General features: G+C 32.7%; 3 protein-coding genes across 3 annotated transcripts; all 3 read left to right on the forward strand.

The window, feature by feature from the left end:
- The first annotated feature begins 272 nt into the window (after window positions 1–272).
- Window positions 273–5472, forward strand: LOC130749674 (acid phosphatase 1-like). The gene is made up of 4 exons (XM_057603046.1): window positions 273–420; window positions 1679–2068; window positions 4325–4537; window positions 5143–5472. The coding sequence occupies exons 2-4, from the start codon at window positions 1680–1682 to the stop codon at window positions 5318–5320; spliced, it is 780 nt and encodes a 259-aa protein (XP_057459029.1). The 5' UTR covers window positions 273–420; window position 1679; the 3' UTR covers window positions 5321–5472.
- A 2649-nt stretch (window positions 5473–8121) lies between these two features.
- Window positions 8122–10378, forward strand: LOC130748565 (xyloglucan endotransglucosylase/hydrolase protein 2-like). Its single transcript, XM_057601788.1, has 4 exons — window positions 8122–8342; window positions 9180–9280; window positions 9578–9771; window positions 9851–10378. The coding sequence occupies exons 1-4, from the start codon at window positions 8165–8167 to the stop codon at window positions 10227–10229; spliced, it is 852 nt and encodes a 283-aa protein (XP_057457771.1). The 5' UTR covers window positions 8122–8164; the 3' UTR covers window positions 10230–10378.
- An 8634-nt stretch (window positions 10379–19012) lies between these two features.
- LOC130743561 (xyloglucan endotransglucosylase/hydrolase protein 2-like) lies at window positions 19013–21901 on the forward strand. Its single transcript, XM_057595809.1, has 5 exons — window positions 19013–19050; window positions 19510–19619; window positions 20325–20425; window positions 20544–20737; window positions 21514–21901. The coding sequence occupies exons 1-5, from the start codon at window positions 19013–19015 to the stop codon at window positions 21899–21901; spliced, it is 831 nt and encodes a 276-aa protein (XP_057451792.1).
- The last annotated feature ends 186 nt before the right edge of the window (window positions 21902–22087 follow it).

A 22087-nucleotide genomic window follows, 5' to 3' on the forward strand; every position in this document is an offset into this window, starting at 1 on the left:
GTCGGTAGTAGGATGTTGCAAGCACTATAGTACAGTTACCATGTGGTTTCTGACGCTATTTTCCACTCTATTTTGAACACAAATTCCTTCCCAATAACCATGGCGGTTGAATCTTTTCCATGGTGGTGGGTCACGGGGGCCGAACTTGGCATATGATTTTGCTCTCTAATATTTGTTATTTGAGGTCTTGCACATTTAGTATAGTACTTCTGCTCTCTGACGCCAACCCCACCCATTAATATGACTACATACATATAATGTGTTCAATGTAAGAAAATTAGTGGCCTCCATGTGTGTCTAGCTTCTTCTTCTTTTCCCCTTTTTTCTTTGCCATTTTACCAACTCTACCTCATTATAAATAGCCACTTCAATTCATTGATAAAAATGGTGAATTGACACGACTTTCTTCACGCCTCCTGAGTAAGTGTGTTTCTAACATTCTGCGTAGAGCTAGCCATTTTATTTTTATTATCGAAGTCTTCATAAATCGCAAGCAACAAGAAACTATATCGTTTGCCATTTTAACCGTAGATAATTTGATTTTTTAGGTCTCTTTTGGGATGGTTTAGTTTTATGTTTCCAAATTTTTAAATTAAAACTATTTTTCAGCTTTAGAAATTCAGTTTTAATTTATTTTTGACATTTTCAGATCCATATAGTTATTTGAGCTTTGTAAATTTATGATTTTCACCATAATTGTAAGAAATCTCCTAAAAACATCTGCCTATTTGTCATGGTATATAATGCATAGTGATGGAGATTGACAACGATGGTAAAGCGTGTTAATAGCGGTACTATTGTAGGTTGTTGGGTAATTGTGAGTGTGCAAGGGTAGCGACTGCATTGGTGAAAGGTACCAAAAGGGGGTAACGATGACGGTGGATGTTATTCGGTATTGGTAGATTTGATGCTCAATTATAGTTACGATCGATGGAAATATTGGGCGATAATGATGGTGAAGGTCAATTGGTGGGTGGACATGCACCCGCTAATTGTTGAGACTGAGTGGTGGTGGCATGCATACAATGATCATGGTAGATGATGTCAATCGGTAGTTGTGGGGGATAGAACTAAGAAAAACTATTGTGGTGGTGGTGGACCGTTTTAGATGGCGACGATGGTGGTAGAAGGGGTGGTGGGTAACGTGGAGTAATAGGTGGTGACAATGACAAAGGGTGCCAGGTTGTGATGGCGGTGGTGGTGGAGGGTGTCAAGTGGTAGCAGTAGTATAGTGTATCAGATAGTAGTGGAGGTGGATGATACCAAATGAAAAGGGTGGTGTTGGTGGTATGCTTGTAACCTAGAGATTAGAAAAATGTTAGCCATTAAATCGTTCATTTGCAAGTTTTATTATTACTTCTTAAAATCTTAATTCTTCATAATTATCACTTGAAACCTAACATCGATCTTTAAATTATTTTCTTATTTATCAATTAACAAAACAAATTGTTATATAAAAAAGTAATTATATTTAGTTAATGCTTGCACCATTATTAATTTCTCAATGGAATAAACTCATCATTATATTATATAATGAATACTTAGTTAAGCACAGCACATGCATTTTTCTATCTACTTCTTTCAGAAACATCTTGAATTAAAACCCCATACATAGATTACACTATTTTCTTAGTGTTTTCAAAATTTTCAAAATTAACACTACTTCATGTGATTAAAGGATGGCACATGGAGTTGGAGAAACTTTGGTGCTTTTCTTGTTGGCGGTGTACTTCTCAAAGGGAATGTCCATAAGACACCACCATGAAAGCAATGATAACGAGTCCACTAGCTCCTCGTTCATTGATGGAAGGTTTTGCTTGAGTTGGAGGCTTGGAGTGGAGACAAACAACGTGCTTCTGTGGCGTACGGTTCCAACTCAGTGTTTGCAATATGTCGAGGATTACTTGATTCATGGGCAGTACGATCGGGACCTGGAATTGATCATGGAACAAGCCTTGAGTTATGTGGATGCTATACCCCTCGTTGCTGATGGCATGGATGGTTGGATTTTGGATGTTGATGACACTTGTCTCTCCAACATTTATTATTACAAAAGCAAGAAATATGGGTATGTGTCTTAATACTATTATTTACATCTTTGCGCAACTTTTATTTACTACAAACAATAATGTCTTAACCCACTAACTACTAACTGAAGTCAGCTATGGATTAAACTACATCATTAAACTCGATAAAAATTAAATTATGAGAGATATTATGGATGATGAGATTAACCTTAACAAGATCTTCTCATTTAATTTTTTTTTAATTTGGTCTCACTCAAACTCTTTTTATAGAACTAAAAGCTATATTATCAACTATTCTCATCACCAGTATCTGCATAAATCTTCTTTATACATATTCATGCTATCTTTTAACCAATTTTTCATCAGCTTCTAATCCGCTCGGTGTCATTCATTTTTTTAAATTAATAACTCTCTCATTGGGATGTGGATGAAATATTTTTTTAACAACTCTTTTTTCTATATAGTTCCCTATATATTTTGTTCCTTTACATAGCCATGCTTCTTTTTGGTCGAACATAGCCATGCTTTTTAGTTTGGATAGGAGTGACAAAATGGGGCTCTAAGGTCGGGCTCGGGCTTACTATTGGCCCCATATAAAGTGGGTCAGGCTACTTATCATTTTCATTATTTGGGTCGGAGATCCTAGCACATCCTATATTTCAGTGGGTTGAAGGGTTAGTCCACCCACAAATAATAAAAATAATCCGAAAATAACATTCAATAGTAGAAAAAATGAGTCAACTAAAAACTTTGACGTTAAAATAAAAATTTAACAGGAAAAAATCATTAGAAGTCAAAAGTTGTCAATTTCACAACCGGCCAATCATAAAGCCAATTCACAATTTAAGTATTATATTTTTTAGAAGCTAATGTTATTTGTTAATAAAATTAGTATAAATTATCTTTCTTCATGGTTGAAACTCTAACCCTTCACCTATAATTACTTTTAGCTTAACCATGTGAGTTACCTATCCGCAAGCATGATCATATAACAATCAATTATGTGTTCACACTCCACAAAAGAATAGATGGAAATATAGTCAGCAAAATAATTAAGCAAATCTCTTAAGTGATTCAATAACCATTTCTAAATTCAAAACAATAAATTTTAATTTTAGGTGTAATTACACTCAATTTTCCGAGGTTCGTAATTATTGCACTACATCTCCTCTAGTTTGTGAAATGCATTGACCTCGTCTTCTTCATATATCCTCCACAATAATAGACGGTGAAAAATGTTATCGGAATTTATTTTAGGAAACGTCAATGCAATGGTGATAAACCTCAAAGGAGGTTAGTGCAATGCTCTTAAAAAAATAGAGCAGTTAGTATCTTATTAAATAATATATAAAGCACAAGCCAGTGCAAGAATGATAAATCTTAAGGGGGTCAATGTAGTTTTACCAATTATATAAAGTCTAGCCCGCACAGGTTGGCTTAGTTCTGCCGGTCTTTTTTGAATTTAAGTTTGCAAAATAGAGTTTGAGTTAATGTAGATTTGCAAGACATAATAAAAATTAATGTAAATTTGTTGTAATGTGATTTATGTTTAAATACTCTTATTTTAAAAGTAAGTTTGACAAACGATCTTGTTTGAATAATATTATTTAAAAGTACTTTTAAATGTGTGTAATAAAAAAAATGTTGAATTTCAATGTAAAAAAATAGAAAGCATGGGGGAGATGGGGGTAATACTCTCTTTAAAAAGAAAACAAAAAACTAATATTAATATTTCAAAGTAACATTGAGTGACCAATAATGATAGCTTATCAAAAAAATACTGTAGTAACTAATAATGTTTTATGTTTTCGTGAGTGGTGAGCAAGTTTGATACTCGTAAGAATGATGTCACAAAATTTAATTCCGTAAGAGTCGTTATATGCAAAGTGCTTTGGAAGAGGCAATTAGAAATTCAAACAAGCCTTAGTAGTTTGGAAAAATTGACGAAACATGAGTTATATAGGATAGCAAATAACTAAATCAGCCCACCAGAAAACGCGCCCGAATGAGCTGGCCCGTTTGGCACCCCTTGCACTTGATAGTCCTAGATTAGACTGTTTTTTTTTCTTATTAAAAAAGTGACTCATTTTTTGACAAAAAAAAGACTCATTTCATATGAGGCTCACACAAATATCATTATATCATCAATCACATGCCTTCGTTTTTCTTTTTTACTTTCTTAAAACTAGTGGTATAATTAACACCCAAATGAGTGTCAATCCTAATTGTCATTTCATTGTCTTCAAAAATAAAACTTGAGTTATGTTTTAATTTAGTGTAAAATTTGAAATATATAGGTGTGACCCCTATGATCCACTAGCGTTTAGAGCATGGGCAATGAAAGGAGGGTGCACAGCTCTTCCTCCTGTATTAACGCTATTTAACAAGTTGATAGATAAAGGATTTAAGGTATTCCTCCTTACCGGAAGAGATGAAGAGACACTTGGTCAAGTTACCATTGACAACTTGCACAATCAAGGTTTCACTGGCTATGAGCGACTCATGATGAGGTAAGACCAATCTATATATAATGGATCCGTTAATATTTTCACAAAAATTGATTTGAATTTAGATTTGTTGGGCTCGTTAAGCATCTAATCTAGGGTTCGATTCTTGAGCGGTCTGTATGGATAAATATTTGTTGGGAGAGACCTATGCATTTAACATAATCTCTGAGTCTCGAAACATTAGTCTCATAGTTGTCGAATGTAAAATATCTTGGAGAAAAAATATTGATTTGAATTCACCCTTATTTTTAATTCGTGCTTGATCAAGGATAAACAATTGAATAGAAATGATAGTAACACTCTCATTTTTATTGGTTAAAAATCATGTATGTCCGCTAAAATATATGGGCTCAATCCCAACTTCATAGTGTATACATAAATTTTAACAAATTAAAGAGAGTGTGCTTAAACGAATATTAAAGAGAAAGTTACTATCATTCCTGAGTTCAAATAATGTCTCTAATATCTTCGGACCTCAAAATAATTAATATTATGACTATCGGCTATTCCTTAGTAATAAAAATAAAGTTATGCCTCAATTTTAAGAAAACTGAAACAATTATATAAAATAAATGATTAATTTTTATTTTTGGCCGTTTATTTTTCAGGACAATGGTATATAAAGGGAAAAGTGCAGCAACATATAAGTCCGATATAAGGAAGCAATTAGAAGATGAAGGTTACAGGATATGGGGAAATGTGGGCGACCAATGGAGTGATCTCCAAGGAAACTCTTCTGGAAACCGAACTTTTAAGATCCCAAATCCAATGTATTTTGTTCCATAGTGTATGTTTGGAAATCTTGTTTATTCTAGCCAATGTAAATGTAACGTTTCATGTTGAAAGCTACAATGAAGAAGTTTGTCATGTGATGAACAATTAGGAATTAGATTTCATGTTTGATATTAAATATATCATATTAGGGCTGACCGTGAGAAGGTCGAACGACTTCTTCTCAAATACATGCTTTAATCTTTGGGTTCAATTTCTTAGGGGCAGGTAATTATATTGGGCTTGACCGAAGTATATGGGTTCGATGCAATGACTCATTGAGGACCGGCTACATAGTAGTTTCACAAAGACCGATAAAAAAGGTGTTCAAATATGTATCAATAACACTGACCCATATGTTAGCCGTTCGCGAAATACTAGGTTGGGTCACCAATTATCAATAAATGATCTGAAGAACCTATACAATTGAGAGAAGGACAAGATTTAGGTAATAATCCGGGATAACGAAAAAAGAATGATTCGATGTCCCTTTATTGATGTGATTAATGTGGTATATAAGAGGTGAAATTTCTTAACCCTTTCACAACAAGCACAACACCCCTAGAAGCAAGTTTCCCCTTTGATTTAAAATATTTCCTGCCCTTCTTTTTAGAGGAATTTCCAACCACCATGACCGTTCCAATATTCTTTTCAAAGGCAATTGAATTTTGATAATCAATCAACATGTTAAGAATCTCATGCAGATAACAGTTCATTTTATTCATATTGAAATTAACAATAAAATGTGAAAATGATTCAGGAAAGGAGTGAGGAATCAAATCTTGAGAAAGCTCTTTCCCAAGCTTGCATCCTAACTTTTCAAGTTGTTCGATAAGAACTAGAAAGTACATACATGTAAGAACACATATATCCTGTAAAAAAAAACACATATTTATGAGAAAAATAATTTTATGTAAGAAAGTGAGAATAAATCACGACTTTTAGATTTAATTTTGAATGATTTAGATTAAAACAAATGAATAGTCACGTGACTTTAAAAAATTTACAAATTAATAATTGTTTTAATCTGGACTATTCATGATTAAATCTAACAGTTATAATTTATTTTCATATTCTTACATAAAATCACATTTAATACATACGAAATTCTTCGAATGAGGACTAATTCAACAAAGTACCCCTTCTACATTGCCGCACACGTCCTTACTCTTTGGATCACTAATCACATATCACCATAATAGAAAACAACCTTTGGTAACTTTAAGTTAAGCATACCTTTTTGTTTCCTTTTGCTATGTATTGTTTTGATCTTTTCTCTTGTTTCTGTCTTTCTCCCTCTGTTTGGTTTTTCCCCTGTTTCCCTTGTACCCGTTACTCTGTTTTCTCTTTTTTCTTGTTACTGAATCTGTACCTGTAATTACTTGGCACTTTTTCTGTTTTTATATATAAATTAGATTATCCAAAAAAAAAAGTTAAGCATACCTTTCTAACCACCACCTGAGATATCTACCCAAGTGTTCCTAGACAAACTAGGTTAGATATAGGATAGAGTGATTGTCTTTTTCTGTTTTACTTTGGTTCTTTTATGCTGCTTGATCTTTGTCCTTTTCCTATAAGTACAAAAGGGTAGAAAACGGTAGGCTTTCAATTTCCATATTGGTATATCTTTGCTACCATCCCATGCACCGCAAAATCTGTTGGAATGTGCAGTTTTTGAATGTGTTAAACGAACGCGTATTAACATGACGCGCCCGAACCGTCTTCAGCCTAATAGGACAACATGCCAACCCAATTCCTCAAGTTAAAGTTCTTAAAATCAAGATTTATATGGTATATATCACACTACATTTGTTCAAATTGGACACTATTGACTTGACAACAATGAAAGAGCTGGAAAATTTGGGGATGGGTCTGAACCAAAGCATGCCATGTTTGAAAGATTATAACCAAATTGCAAGCTTGATTATAACCAATTGCACGATTTATTGAAGAGTTCAAGGGTGTAATTTGTTCCGTTTGAAAAAGTTTGTTTGAGCTTATCTTACATAATTAATGTTTAATCTGCAATATTTTTTAAAATTTATGTAAATAGCTTTTGATCGACTTACCCATAAATTGTTTTAGTTTAATTTATTTTCATAAGCGATTTAGATTAGCTTAAAAATAAGCACTTATCAATAAATGCATAATGTGAACTTAATTAAATTGTTTTCGAAACGTAGGAATTATTCATTTTGTATATTAACTAAATGCCACTGACCAATAATTTTTTTAATGGATAAAAGTTTTGGTCAGTTTAGCTCGGATCACAACCACGAGTTAGAGCATTTCTTCGAGACTATAAGTCATACATATCATCCATCAACACAATTCTTATATTGATGACAGCGGAAATCGATCTCATTTATCAATTGAAACAATATGTGTTGGCGACTATAACCAATAAATAAGCATACACATGTATTTAATAATATATATAATGTGTGTGTAAACATGTCGTTAGTAACAATCAGAGCTAGAAACTTATAGTACTATATAATTCCATTCTTGTACTGTCTTAATTGTTTGGTTTTGCTCATTTGCCTCTTAATTAATCTTGAATTTAACATGAAATTAATTAATGAACATCACCGTAGTTGAAGTCTCTATCTAACATTACTTTGAAACATTCCATCGTGATGTGGTTTGTTATGGAGGATAGGATTGAGAAGTCAATTACGTCTTGCCAAGGCAATAATGGGACTCATGTTCTTTATGCTTTTCCATGGTTTCTGAGAAGCTCAAGTGTACTTCCTCATCATGTATATATAGATGAACAAACTTGGTCTCAAAGTACATCAATATATAACCTGATAACCAAAGCCATAAGAATAAGATTATTAAGACCAAACCCAAGCAATGATTTTCCGAGACATGAGTACTCTTATAATTGTTTTTCTTCTAGCTCTCATTCCTCATATTGTAAAAAGTGAAGAAATAAGTTTTGATCAAAATTACCAGGTCACATGGGGTGGCACTCATGTTGTGTCCTTAAACCAAGGGAAAGAAATTCAGCTCATGATGGATAGCTCATCAGGTTAGAATAAACCATTAATTCCCCTTTCCTAAAGTTGCATGCATTCGTTTTCTAATACTTATAAACTCTACACAAGTTTTTAGTGCTTTTCCTTTAACTATACTAAATTGTACGTACTTACTCCTTCCCTTCTTAATTTATTATCTATCACGTTTTCTATTACTTAGTAGTAACTTTTTTAAAGTCTAAATATATTAATAAAGAGGGGAGAGGCTAGCTCAGGAGTAGGACAATGAGGATAACAAAAACCAAAACCTCATCTATCCACAAAAATACACAATCTCCTAACCACCTCATAGAGAAAAAACAACAAAAACCACCATGAAGAAAAGAAAAATCCTAAGAAAGTAAAGCCGAAAGACCTTTAAAAAAATATGTAATGAGGTTAATTAGTGTATTAGTTTAAAAAATAATAATCTTTTTTCTGATGTATAAAAAAAAATAACCACATTCATTCTTAATTAATCTATTAAGCAGTGTTGAAAATAATTAATGGCAAGTGATAATCACAATTTTAGAATTACAAAAGAATAATAAATGCAAAGATATAGTATATGGACAACAGTAATAATTTTTTCTAAAATATAATAAGGGTATATAAATTAAGGGCCACCAAAATTCTCTAAAAATTAAATGACTTATAATTAGGAATGAAGTGGAGTAGTTAATAATATTCTTACAGTTTTTATCTTGTACAGAACGTATATATGGACTCTTCTGTTCTTAATTTCTTAAATTAAAGAATATCTATGCCTAGCTAGCTGTTATTGAGTGCATTAAAAAAAATGGCTTTGCTTCTTTATGATGATATAATTTCTATTTTATTTGAACGCAAAGGATCCGGTTTTGGATCCAAGGCGTCTTACAGCTCTGGATTTTTTCATATGAGGATCAAAGTACCGGGCACGAATTCTGCAGGAGTTGTCACTGCTTATTATGTGAGTTCTTTCTTCACCAACTTATTTAATTTTGATATTTCAAATGAAAACAATTCTATTTTAAAAAATAGTCCCCTAAGTTTTTGCAACTAATATTGAAGGATATCCATGATATGTTTTTTATGTGCTAAATTCGATTTGCATAGTAATCATTTTAAATTATTTACTAGATATATTTTTATCCACAGTAAAAAAAAAAAGAAAGATAAACTCTCATTCCATAAGCCATTAGGGGAAATTTTCTTTAGTGGCTAATCTCAAGGATATATCATTGATTCATTGATTATTCTGGTGCAGTTGACTTCACAAGGAAATGGTCACGACGAGTTAGACTTTGAATTCTTAGGTAATAGGGAAGGAAAGCCATACACATTACAGACCAATGTATTTGCTGATGGTGAAGGAAATAGGGAACAACGACATTTCCTTTGGTTTGACCCTACAACAAATTTTCACGATTACAAAATTCTTTGGAACCAACATCAAATTGTGTAAGATACATGCTCTGTTTGCAATGGTTAAAATATATGTAGTTAGGATTACACACTCACAAAATATTTGGCTATGCAGATTCTACGTAGACAATATCCCCATTAGGGTATATAAGAACAAAAGCAATGTTGGAGTGGGCTATCCATCAAAGCCTATGCAAATACAAGTAAGTTTGTGGAACGGGGACAATTGGGCAACGGATGGAGGCCAAACCAAAACCGATTGGAGTTACTCACCATTCAAAGCAAACTTCCAAGGATTTGATATCAGTGGTTGTGAAATTCAAAGCATAAATGATCAACATTGCACTTCAGAGAGCTACTGGTGGAATAGCCAAAAGTTTTGGCAATTGGATCCTGTCCAACAAAAACTATATGAAAATGTAAAGCAAAAGTATACAACGTATGATTACTGTACTGATAGGCAAAGGCACCCTACAACTCCCTTGGAATGCTAGTACTGAATTAGATTAATCAACCCCTAGTAAACATGAACTGCATAAGGCTATACTGCCATGGAATTCAACTGCCTTGTATAGAGGGTTATTAATATAGAGATGCATCTAGGACAAAAATAAGGTTTCTTAATAAGGTTTGGTTATTTTATTGATGTTGCCTATTCTTCTTTCTGCTTTCTCCGTTTCTTACATTCCTTTACTATAAAAATCAGCAATGCATTAGACTTCATATTAATTGACCATTAGTTACAATCCTTCATATTTCATACATTTTGTTTCGATAAGACAAAAGATGAATTGATCCGGAGTGGAAAGAGTACTCCAACCCAGTATACAAATAGGATGACATGAACAAAACAAAGAAAGAGGGGGAAAATAAGCAAACTAGAGAAACTAAACCATAGCTTCTCAGAGTATTATCTAGCTGACAGACCCCTCAACTGCAGAGCTAGTAGAAGGGTGCACCTAGAGCCATCATCAATTGATCAAGTCTTGCTTGGAACCACACAACATTCCACGAACTCAGACCGACAGCCCATGGCTAATTAATTACGTTCCATTTCCTTTCACTAAGCAGAGCCAACATCTTCCTTTAATTAATTATAAGGTTTCAATGCAAGAGATTGGATTTGATACCCATTCAAAGACAAAATATCTAAATTCCTTACATTTAACTTGAAGCCACCTCCAGGTTCTTATTTTAATCACATCAATTCCCTCCTTTATCCCAGCATTCATCCCCCTAAAAATCAATTTGTTCCTCATCTGCCATATTGACCACACTATAGCTAGCCAGACTATTCCAAGAGCCTTCTTCTGCTCCTTTGACTTGCTCAAGGAAACATGTTGCAAGAGGTGGGGCTTAGCCTCATTAGGTAGTGCTGTTTCAAGCCCCAACCAACTATAGCACGCAGACCACCAGATTAGCCATGAACTTCCGCAAGAGAACAATAAATGATTACTCCATCTCCACTTACCAAGAAGTGTTTTATTAAAAGGTCCCCACACCTTAATACCAAGTCCCCTCAACTCCATCTGTTTACAGATCTTCTCCCAACCCCAAGCATTATTTGAGTTTCCCTCCAATCCACCCCACATGAATTCTCTCATTAATCTTGTACGCTCCTTTATGACCTCCGCAGGAACTTTAAAAAAAGACAAATAAAACAGTGGATTGGAGGACAAAACACAGCAAATCTTCCTTGCAGAGGAGAGAAATTTATGTTTCCAAAGGGAAAGCTTACCTTGAATCTTCCTAATAAGTAATAACAGGACACCAGAAAGAGGTTCTTCTTGGGTTCACCTCAGTTGGCAAACCAAGATAGATAAAATGAATAGTCATGATTCTGCAATGAAGGATCGCAGCAAAATTTCTAACAGACCTGGCTTCCACTAAAACACCTGTGAGTTTGCTCTTGAAAAAAATTAACTTTTAACCCTAAGGCCAACTCGAAACATCTCAGGATAGACTTGATTGAAATTATATTCTGCACTTGCGCCTCACACATAAAGATGGTGTCATCCGAACTACAAGATATAAACCTCCACCTCCCTATTTGCACCCAACCTAACACCTGAAAAATCATTGTTCAACACTGCTTGCCTCAATAAGCCATTAAGCCCTTCTGCCACAACCAGAAATAGGAAGGGGGTCATTGAGTCCCCTTGCCTTAACCCCTTCTGCATCATAATTCTTGACGTGGGGAACCGCTCACCAACACCGCTATTGAGCTAGTCGACAAGCTAGACTTAATCCAATAGACCCATCTCTCAAAAAAATTCATCCTCCGAAGCATGTACTAAAAAAATCCCATCTCACTAACTCATAGGCCTTCTCAAAATCGACTTTAAAGGCAAGAGTTGGTAGTTTTTTGCACTTGGCCTCATGAAGCACTTCGTTAGCGATTACCACATTATCAAGCATATTTCAACCACCTAAAAATGCTGATTGGTTCTCACAGATTACCTTTGGCATCATTCTTTTCAACCTATTAGCCAGAATCTTGGATACAATTTTATACATACAGCCCACGAGTGATATAGGTCTGAACTCATTCAAGTTTTGAGGAGATTCTACCTTAGGAATAAGAGCCACAAATGAAGTATTTCTCACTACTTTCTCTACTTAAAGCCAACCCTTAGACAAATGTATGTGGTCTTTTGCGCACTATAGCCCCATTTTTTGTATTGGGCTTCAAGATCAAAACACTCCTCTCTGAGAGAAAAACCATGTTCCTGAGAAATGGACCACTTTGACTTGAATTGGAAAAAAGAAAAAATAAAATTCAAGTTTAATTTGATAAGGGGGAACCACCACCTTATTCCTTGGGATACTATTAGTAACATTATCATTCATTCCCCGAGCTTAATTAAATTGGGAGCACCCCTATTGGAAGGTCTGGAAAATGGGCTTTGTAATAATCGATTATCTTTATTTAATGGGTTATTACTCTTAACCATTTTGATGCCACTCAGGTCCGATAATAAAACTCTCTCTGCTCCGATGCTGACATAAAAGTGTTTCGTAATGCAAGGCAAATGTGCGCACGAGACAGAAGAGTAGTTTCCTTTTTTTAGTCTGAGTTTATCTTTTCCGCTTTCAAGCATTATGAAATTTATTAAGGACATTTTGTAATTAGGCGACTTTATGAGGACCAAAGTTTAACTAATCAAAATTTGAAGGACTTGTTTGTGAACTATTTTCTTTTGAAGGATCAAGTTGTGTTTTCCAAGAGTTGTTTTAAACCTTTGTCTTCTAAGCCTAGTTCGTATGTGTTTCTTAGACCTTGTCTTTGTGAGACGACTTAGATTAGTAATATTGTTACTTGTGTATTTGTGAAGGTTCGGATAACGAGTTCATAATGAACCTACGAAGTTAGCTTGGGAAGGAGAGCATCTCAAGTGAGGGCACTTCGGTTTAAAATGTCTATGTGTTGTGTGATGACATGCGTTGATGCAAATGTTGAGACTATGCTATGAGTTAATGATTGTCTAATTGCATGATGTTATGCTATTATGGCTGTTGGAACATGTTTGATATGCTAAGATAATGCAATGGTCATATGATGATACGCTGAGATAAAGTAATGATGTTGTTATGCTGAGATAATATGATTGCATGCTTTATTTGAGTCTTATTTGCGATTATATGACTATGTATGTCGACTACGATTCGAATACAACGTTTTGTGGAAGTAACTCAGTGGCGAATGGTTACTCAGTGTCGAGTGAACCTTGATGAGATACGGACTCGTGATGACCATGACCCCGTGAATTTTGACTGATTTTATGACATGTGCATAAGGGCTAGCAGGCTTCAAAACCAGGCAGGTTCGGGCCAGACTATGGTGACCACCAGTGTTCAGAACCGGGTATATTCGGACTATAGCGTGGGTTGTCTAGGACAAGAGACGTACTTGACGAAGCTAGTTAACTGAGTTTCTGTGTGATTGTCCTGCCTCCCAAGAATTGTAGTTGGCGTTATATCTGAATTTTGATTTTGTTGTAAGAATCTGCATAGAGACTGACTTAGGGTCTAACTTGACTTCACCTGACTGCATTGTGTACATGTTGTTTTTTATTATGAAACTTGAATTGATTGTATAAGCTAACTTGTTTACATGATAAGTATGCTAGAGAAACCTTGTGCTATATGTTGTCATATATGCCATGCTTTCATGTCTTCTGTTATATGGTCATTTTTCTTGAAGTTGGCCCTTGTTGTTTGTTATGTGTTGTGTGGATACTTAATGTCATACGATACTAGAAGTGATGTAGGGTGGAGCCCAGTTCTCGAAGAGCACAAGTTATGAGCTTCATGGCATGGAGTCTTCGTCGGCGTGGACGATCAACCATTCCATGCAACGAGCGATGTACTGCGGTTTGGTAGGTGAAAAACACTACAATGCAAATACCAAGCGGAGGATGACGAGATGTTTTCGATGACTACTAAACTTTGACTTACCACCTCAAGGACTGCTTGATGCTGCTAGAGAACCGGTTCAGAATGAGGATGTGTCTTCACAATCTCCTATTCACTAGATTATGTTAGAGTTCACATTGTCTCCTACTAATTGTACCCCTTTTGACATTGCGATAGTTGACGACGAGAACGAACCGAAGGAGGATCCAAAGGATACCATGTAGGATTTATGGAACATTTTTGGTTGGAGAAGGAGAAAATCCTGAAGGTTGATTGCAGTGGTAGGTTCATGTGGCCATTGCTTCTATGGATAGTCCCAAGGTGGAACCATCTACTTGAAAAACCTTATGATTAGTATGCTAGAGAAACTTTATGATTTATGTTGTCATAGATGCCATGCTTTCATGTCTTATGTTATACAGTCATTTTTCTAGAAGTTGACCCATGTTGTTTGTTGTGTGTTGTGAGAGAACTTAACGACAACGATACTAGATGTGATGCGGATTGGATCTCGGTTCTCGAAGAGAATGGGTTAGGAGCTCCAAGATAGGGAGTCTCTTTCAGCATGGACGATAAACCAGTCCATGCAGTGAGCGACATACTAAGGTCTAATTAGAGAGAATCACTACTATGTGGATACCGAGCTGAGGTCAACGAGATATTACCGAGGACTGCTACACTTTTTTTACAACCTCAGATGCTACTTGATACTTTTAAAGCACTAGTTCATCATGAGGATGAGTCTTCTAAGTCTCCTATTCATTGGAAGACGCTAGAGGCTACACTATCTCCTACTAATCGTACCCCCTCCGACACTATGATGGTTGACGACGAGGACGAGCTGAAGGAGGATCATGAGGAGGATATCATGCAGGAGTTGTGGAACTTTTGTGCTTGGATAGGAGGAGATCTTGAAAGTCGATCTGCAACGGTACATTGATGTGGCCATTGCAGCTAGGGATGCTCCTTAGGTGACACTGCCTGCTTAAATGTTAGTAGTTAGTGAGTCGACCAACTAGTCTTTGTGTTCGAGTCTTGTCTATTCTTTTCTAAGTTATTGAATAAGGCTCTTTTGTGTTGCCCTGCGTGGTGGCATATGGAGTATAATACCTTTTGATTTTGTTGGGTTGTTTTATTTGGATAATGGTTTAGTATGGTGTTTTGAACAAGTTTAATTAGTGGTTTATTATTAATGTCATATGGTACCTTTTGCAAAAACTTTATTATGGTTTATTGTTACTAAAGTGACCCTCGGAAATCGAGGCGTTTTAGTGGTCAGGGTTGCATTGATCTTGATGAATTGGCCTTACAACTCAGATGGTGTTTGAATGAGAGCTTGGTGTGCTTACATTATTAGTCATCAAGTTGGAGTGATGTATCAGTGTCATGAGGAGGACTTTACCAAGACTTGTATTGAGAGATTTGGAGATCGTAAAAAAAGAGTGTAAATAAGATCTTGGCTGTTATCTTTTGGGTTGTTTATTTTGTTGTCGGTATTTTTTATTGTGGTTGTCTTTTGAGTTTTTATTTTGGTTGTTTTGAGTGAGTGTTGTTATTTCGGCAGTGTTTAGGTGTGGGTGGTGTGATTTTCTTCTCTTATTTGCAGCTCTGCAAGCTTTTTATAATATTAATTTTTTTTTGAAATGTTTTTATAATATTAATAAAGTCTATTAGCTTTTGTAAAAAAAGGAAAGAATTAAGGTAAACAAAAATGACTAACATGATCCTTCATAAACTTTGACATCCAATATCATACCTTAATAAGCATTGACGGTTTTATTAGTATGTTATTAAATGTATTTAGTAAAAATTTAATTTTAATAAATATTATTATAATATTAATATAAAAAAAAGATTTTAAGAACTAATAATTAAAATGTTTATATAAAATAACATTAAATGAATTTATTTTTTTTACAAGAATGATCATTAATTTCACTATTAAATTTTCTTATAATATTTTTTTAATATTATATGAAATTTACTATAGAGTAATTATCTAAAAATAAATATTAGAATATTTCTTCAATATAAATATAATAGAAAAAATTATTGTGTTGAGACATCTAAATAGAGAGTATTAGAGTTTTTCTATGCATTAAATTGCTTATATTAGAGTTCTCTTTATGTAAATAAATGATATTACTGTAATTTAATAAATTTTTTGGTTAATGATCAAATTAGTCCTTGAGTTTGTAAGTGAGTTTACTTTTAGTCCATCTGAAAAAAATTACGTTTAGTGGCAATCATTTTTACAATCACTGACAGTTTTTGACTGCCACTAAACTTCATTTATCCTCATAGTAACTAAAATCAAACTCGCTTACAAACGCAAGGATTAATTTGACTATTAACCCTAAGAAAATTTGAAAAGGAAAACATTATTAATAACATAAGAAAACTTGAGAAAATATTTTTACCACTATATAATAGGTCAAAAAACACATTTGAAAGTATTTTCTTCAAATAATACACGCATGCGATACATTTAATAGTGAATATTTTATAGAGACTTTTATTTAATTTTTAAAATATTTTTCTAGAGTTTTCATTAATAAATTTTGATCTAGACTATTATTTAATTTAAATTATTAATATTTTCTACATATAAATATATGTATTAATTTTTCCCTCAATTTATGATTGATAGTTAATATTCTAACTATTGTTTAAAACTACTTAATAAATTATATTTTTTATAAGAAACTGAAAAGTTGACAATTAATAGTTAATAAAGTTAATAACATAAAATATTCATCAATAATTTATTATTATCATTATTAAGGCAAATCACAAATAAATTTAAAATTATTTTTAAAATAACACGCAACTACATTATAGTTAATTTAAACAACATACAAAATCATTTCATATTTAAAAGTAAATTTCAAAATATATATTTACAAAAAGGATTCTACCATTAACTAATTTCAATATACCTAACATGCTTATTTTATTTAAAAGATATTACTTTGTGCTATTTTATCTTTTTTTTTTCAACCTTAGGTTGATAATTAATTGAAATGAAAATGAAAATAAAAATTAATTTATCTTGCCAGTAATGTAGAACTCAAGTCAAATATTATGTTATATATATATATATATATATATATATATAGCTTATTAACATGATATCTAACTTTAGTACTTAATTTATTATTTATACGTAAAATGTAGTTATAAGTTTTATTGGTTAATTTTTAAAATTCATCAACTTATGATTAGTAATTAAAATTAAAATTATTATTTTAATTTTAACATATAAGAATTTGATTTTTTTTCAATTAGTTATAAATATAAAATTTATTTTTACTATATGTTTTTATTAATGTAAAGGTAATCAATTTAAATTATTATTATTAAAAAAATTTCCTCAAGTTATAATTAGTAATTAAAATTTAATAAATATTAAAAATTATTTTAAAATATAGGAAATTGAAAAGTTTAACAATTATTTATTAATATAATAAATAATAAAGTAGATGTTGTTTTTTTTGTTTTGTATTTAATTATTTAATGTATTTAATGCAAATGTAAATTAATCAATGCAAAAGTTCAAGTGTGCTTTACATATATATATAGAAGATAGATATATTATTTTAAGTGTGTGCAACCGCACACATGTTTACATGTTGGTATTAAAAATACATTCTTAAAATATCATTGTGAAATAATTACTAGCACTTAATATCTATCATTGACTGATTTTTAATGCATTTATTTATTACTATTCAAAATTTCAAATGATTGGTATTTATAAGTTGATTTTTATTGACCAATAATGTCATTTAATTATTTCATTTATGTGGTCAAAAGATTTCATTAATACATGCTCGTATGAAAATTTTGATTTTCTAGTTTGAATAATAATTACAAAATGATATATTGACCGACTAATTTTAATGCATATAATTATTACTATTCAAATAGTTTGGTATTTATAAGTTGATTTTTATTAGGCTTAATTATACTTTTGGTCTCCTAACTCTATCCTTTCTGCGAAATCGTCCCCCAACTAAGAAATGAACAAAAAGCATCCTGAAGTTACCCTCCGTTAACACATTTGGTCCCTTTAATATTTTTCGTCCAAAATCTAACGGTCTGAGGGGATCAAAAGTGCAATTAAGTGGACCAGATGGAAAATTGGCGGACCAAAAGTGTAAGTCACAGTGCTGAGGAAGTTGCTCTAATTGCACTTTTGGTCCCTCAAACCGTTATATTTTGGATGAAAAATACTAAAGGGACTAAATGTGTTAACGGAGGGTAACTTCAAGGATACATTTTGCTAATTTGTTAGTTGAGGGACGATCTTCGCAGAAAAGGCAAAGTAGGGAGACCAAAAGTGCAATTAAGCATTTTTATTAACCAATAATGTCATCTAATTATTTCATTTATGTGGTTAAGAAATCATTTCATTGATATATGCTCGTATGAAAATTTTGTTTTTCAAATATTAGTTTGAATAATAATTACAAAATGATATATTGATTAACTAATTTTAATGCTTGTATTGGTATTGTATAAAGGGAATTGTTATTCAGACCCCACACAGCTATTCAGACCCAAAACATTTTCAGAAATCCAAAAATACCCTTGTCGAACGAACTTTGAAAATGTGACTCCTCTCTCACTTTAAAAGTGCGATAGTTGTCTCACTTTGAAAGTGAGACAGGAAAAAAGAAGAGAGAGAGAGAGGAGAAGATGGAGGTTGTTGTTGTTGTGGTGGTGGTGACAGAGGTGGTGGTGACAGTGGTTGTGGTGGTGGAGGAAAGAGGAAAGAGGAGATAGAGATGAGAATATGGAGGTTGTTGTTGTGGTGATGGTGGTGGTGGTGGTAAAGGAGGTGGCGGCGGCGGTGGTGATGGCGGCGGAGATGGTGGGGGGTGGTGGAAGAAAGAGGTAAGGAGAGAGCAGAGAGAATTTTTTTATATTTTTTTATTAAGGGCATTTTAGTATTTTTACACATTTAAGAGGGGTTTGAATAATTGTGGGAGGGGTCTGAATAACAATTCCCTTATATAAATGATTGGTATAATAAGTTAATTTATTTCAATTATAAAGGTCAAAAAAATCATTTCAATTTTGTTGACAAATAATCAATGAGTCAAATAATTAAATAAGTCAAAAAATAATTTCATATATTTATGATAATTTTTTTAATGAGTCAATTGATTAAATAACTCCTCATCATGTATATATAGATTAACAACTACGCCAACATCAATAACCAAAGCTAGACTGTAGAACGAAATCCTAGAATTTTTTTATAAGCAAGAACGAAATCCTAGTTATGATTTTTTTAGATATGAGTTCTTTGATATTTATCTTTCTTGTCATTCTTCTACCTCATATTGTTAGAAGTGTAGAAATAAGTTTTGACCAAAATTACAATATTCAATGGGGTGGAAGTCATTTCAAGTCCTTAAACCAAGGGAAGGAGATTCAGCTTATGATGGATACCTCTTCAGGTTATAATATACCAGTCTCATATCCTTAAATTCCATTCATTCATCACATTTTATTTCATCTTGTTATACTTTTTAACTCTACTAAAGGTTTCATTACCTTCACTCTTTAATTTCATGTCTCTTTAGTTTTCGTTGCTATAAACACGTATGTCGTTGGTTTTATTTTTTGTTATCTTCATGCATGTATATAGGTGAGGAAACTTAATCCTTATAATTTCAAATACATCCCTAATAATTTCAAAATTACTAGTGAACATTCACATTAATAATGTAGATGTTTTTTGAACGTAATAATGTAGATGAGTAAATTTTTTTTCTCGCTAAAACTAACATTTTCAAATGTATTAATATTCTTAACTTTTATTGTTAAATTAGTCTTCCAAAATGATAGTACTCAAAATATAATTTAGTCAACATCCCTTTTACATGCAATGTTTGGTGGTAAACTAATCATTAATATTTAGTCAAAGTTGTGTATCTTTTTAAAAATCAATTTGTTAATAAAATATTTAGTGATGTAATATAATAAGTCGATTATACAATTACGTAACACTAATTAATATTTACTTATTAATTTTAGGATAACTAAAAAGTATCGTGGGAAAACATAACTTGTGTGTTTTACCCTGCGTAATTGAATAAACTTAAACCTTGCATAAATTCCTCTTATTGATGATTTAATTCATATTTTATTTGAACGCAAAGGATCTGGTTTTGTATCCAAGATGTTCTACGGCTCAGGATTCTTCCATATGAGGATTAAAGTACCAGGTAGAGATTCTGCTGGAGTTGTCACGGCTTATTATGTGAGTTAATTATGCTCCTTAATTTTCTATTCTAAATGAAAGATTATCTCAAGGATATATATATATATTATCTCAAGTATGCTCCTATATTATTGACTAATTAACTATTTTGATGCAGTTGACTTCTCGTGGAGATAAGCACGATGAGTTAGACTTTGAATTCTTGGGAAATAGGGAAGGAAAGCCATATACGTTACAGACCAATATATTTATAGATGGTGAAGGGAATAGAGAACAACAAATTCATCTTTGGTTTGACCCTACAACAAATTTTCACGATTACCAAGTTCTTTGGAACCAGCATCAAATTGTGTATGATTCATGCCCCTTTTTGAAGTACAATGTGGTTAAAAATATATATTAACGATTAGGAACTAACTAGTAAACATCAACCAGCTTCCTTTGAAACAAAACAAGTCTCAAATGAAATAGACTAAACTAAACTAAGGACACTATATTTGTTTATAAAATTTCTCTAGGTCAAATTGTTTTAAGTTTATTAGTCCACACACACCACACCCAAGCACAACATACTTAATTATCTCATTCTACATGTGCATTTTGGGTCCGCATTTCCATGTCAAAAAAAAGAAGATAATTTTGTTTTTAAAAAAAAAGTTAACTTTTTTATTCCCATCACTTCTTTTATTAGATCATAGCCTTATTCTCATTTAAATGGATGCAAAATATTTTCTCAACTTTTAGCTATGAAAATGAGATGTAGAGCCGGTAGAGGCACCATGTATTACGAAGTGGTGAAAAATGTTAATTCTCAACAGGGTTTTGATTCATTTTCCACTTCTTTCATCCTTCATCTCATAATCTTATTTTTGTTATCACACATATCAGCTGCATTTATCATATTTCTCATTTATCTCTTTTCTTTTTGTGTTTCCCTCCTAGTGTAAGTGTATTTTAACTATGAAAAAAACAATTATCTTATGAATATGGAACTTGTCTAACATTCACAACCTGTGAAACTTTATCACTTGAATCAACATACTAGAGATACAATCAAAATAGTTCTCCGATTAATCTACCTAAATTTTCATAAAATTTATATTCAACCAAATACTTTGGCATTGCAGATTTTATGTGGACGATATCCCCATTCGGGTATATAAGAACAAACGTATACTTGGATTACGCTACCCATCAAAGCCTATGCAAATTGAAACAACATTGTGGGATGGGGAAAGTTGGGCAACAGAAGGAGGCCGAATAAAAACCAATTGGAGTTATGCACCGTTCAAAGCAAACTTTCAGGGATTTGATGTCAGTGGCTGTGAAACTCATCAAAGCTTAAATGATCGACATTGTGGTTCAGAGACGTACTGGTGGAACAGCAAAAGGTATTGGCAGTTAAATCCAGCCCAACATAAACAATACGAAAATGTAAAGAAAAATTATATGACATATAATTATTGTAACAATAAGCAAAGGTATCCTAAGACTCACTTGGAATGCCAAGATTAGATTTATCAAATACTTTGTATTAAACATGAATACCGCAGAATTCTTGTGTCTTGTATAAGAGAGGTTCTTGATAGAGAAGCATGCATTTGTACGGTAGAAAATAAAAATCCTCAATATATCTATTTTGTACCAAGTGTTGTGTAATAAACAAGTCTTAAGCATGTTTTTTTTTTTCGAAAAACTGAA

The sequence above is a fragment of the Lotus japonicus genome, chromosome 3 (assembly GCF_012489685.1).
Source record: "Lotus japonicus ecotype B-129 chromosome 3, LjGifu_v1.2".
NCBI lineage: Eukaryota > Viridiplantae > Streptophyta > Magnoliopsida > Fabales > Fabaceae > Lotus > Lotus japonicus.

What these genes read in the sequence shown, in the direction of transcription:
- LOC130749674 (XM_057603046.1), top strand. Translation starts at nt 1,680, where the DNA reads ATGGCACATGGAGTTGGAGAAACTTTGGTGCTTTTCTTGTTGGCGGTG. An exon ending in TACAAAAGCAAGAAATATGG is followed by an intron (nt 2,069 to 4,324) that starts GTATGTGTCTTA and finishes TGAAATATATAG; the next exon opens with GTGTGACCCCTATGATCCAC. An exon ending in TATGAGCGACTCATGATGAG is followed by an intron (nt 4,538 to 5,142) that starts GTAAGACCAATC and finishes TTTATTTTTCAG; the next exon opens with GACAATGGTATATAAAGGGA.
- LOC130748565 (XM_057601788.1), top strand. Translation starts at nt 8,165, where the DNA reads ATGATTTTCCGAGACATGAGTACTCTTATAATTGTTTTTCTTCTAGCT. An exon ending in CATGATGGATAGCTCATCAG is followed by an intron (nt 8,343 to 9,179) that starts GTTAGAATAAAC and finishes TTGAACGCAAAG; the next exon opens with GATCCGGTTTTGGATCCAAG. An exon ending in TGGAACCAACATCAAATTGT is followed by an intron (nt 9,772 to 9,850) that starts GTAAGATACATG and finishes TTGGCTATGCAG; the next exon opens with ATTCTACGTAGACAATATCC.
- LOC130743561 (XM_057595809.1), top strand. Translation starts at nt 19,013, where the DNA reads ATGGCGGCGGAGATGGTGGGGGGTGGTGGAAGAAAGAG. An exon ending in GGGGGTGGTGGAAGAAAGAG is followed by an intron (nt 19,051 to 19,509) that starts GTAAGGAGAGAG and finishes TCATATTGTTAG; the next exon opens with AAGTGTAGAAATAAGTTTTG. An exon ending in GAGTTGTCACGGCTTATTAT is followed by an intron (nt 20,426 to 20,543) that starts GTGAGTTAATTA and finishes ATTTTGATGCAG; the next exon opens with TTGACTTCTCGTGGAGATAA.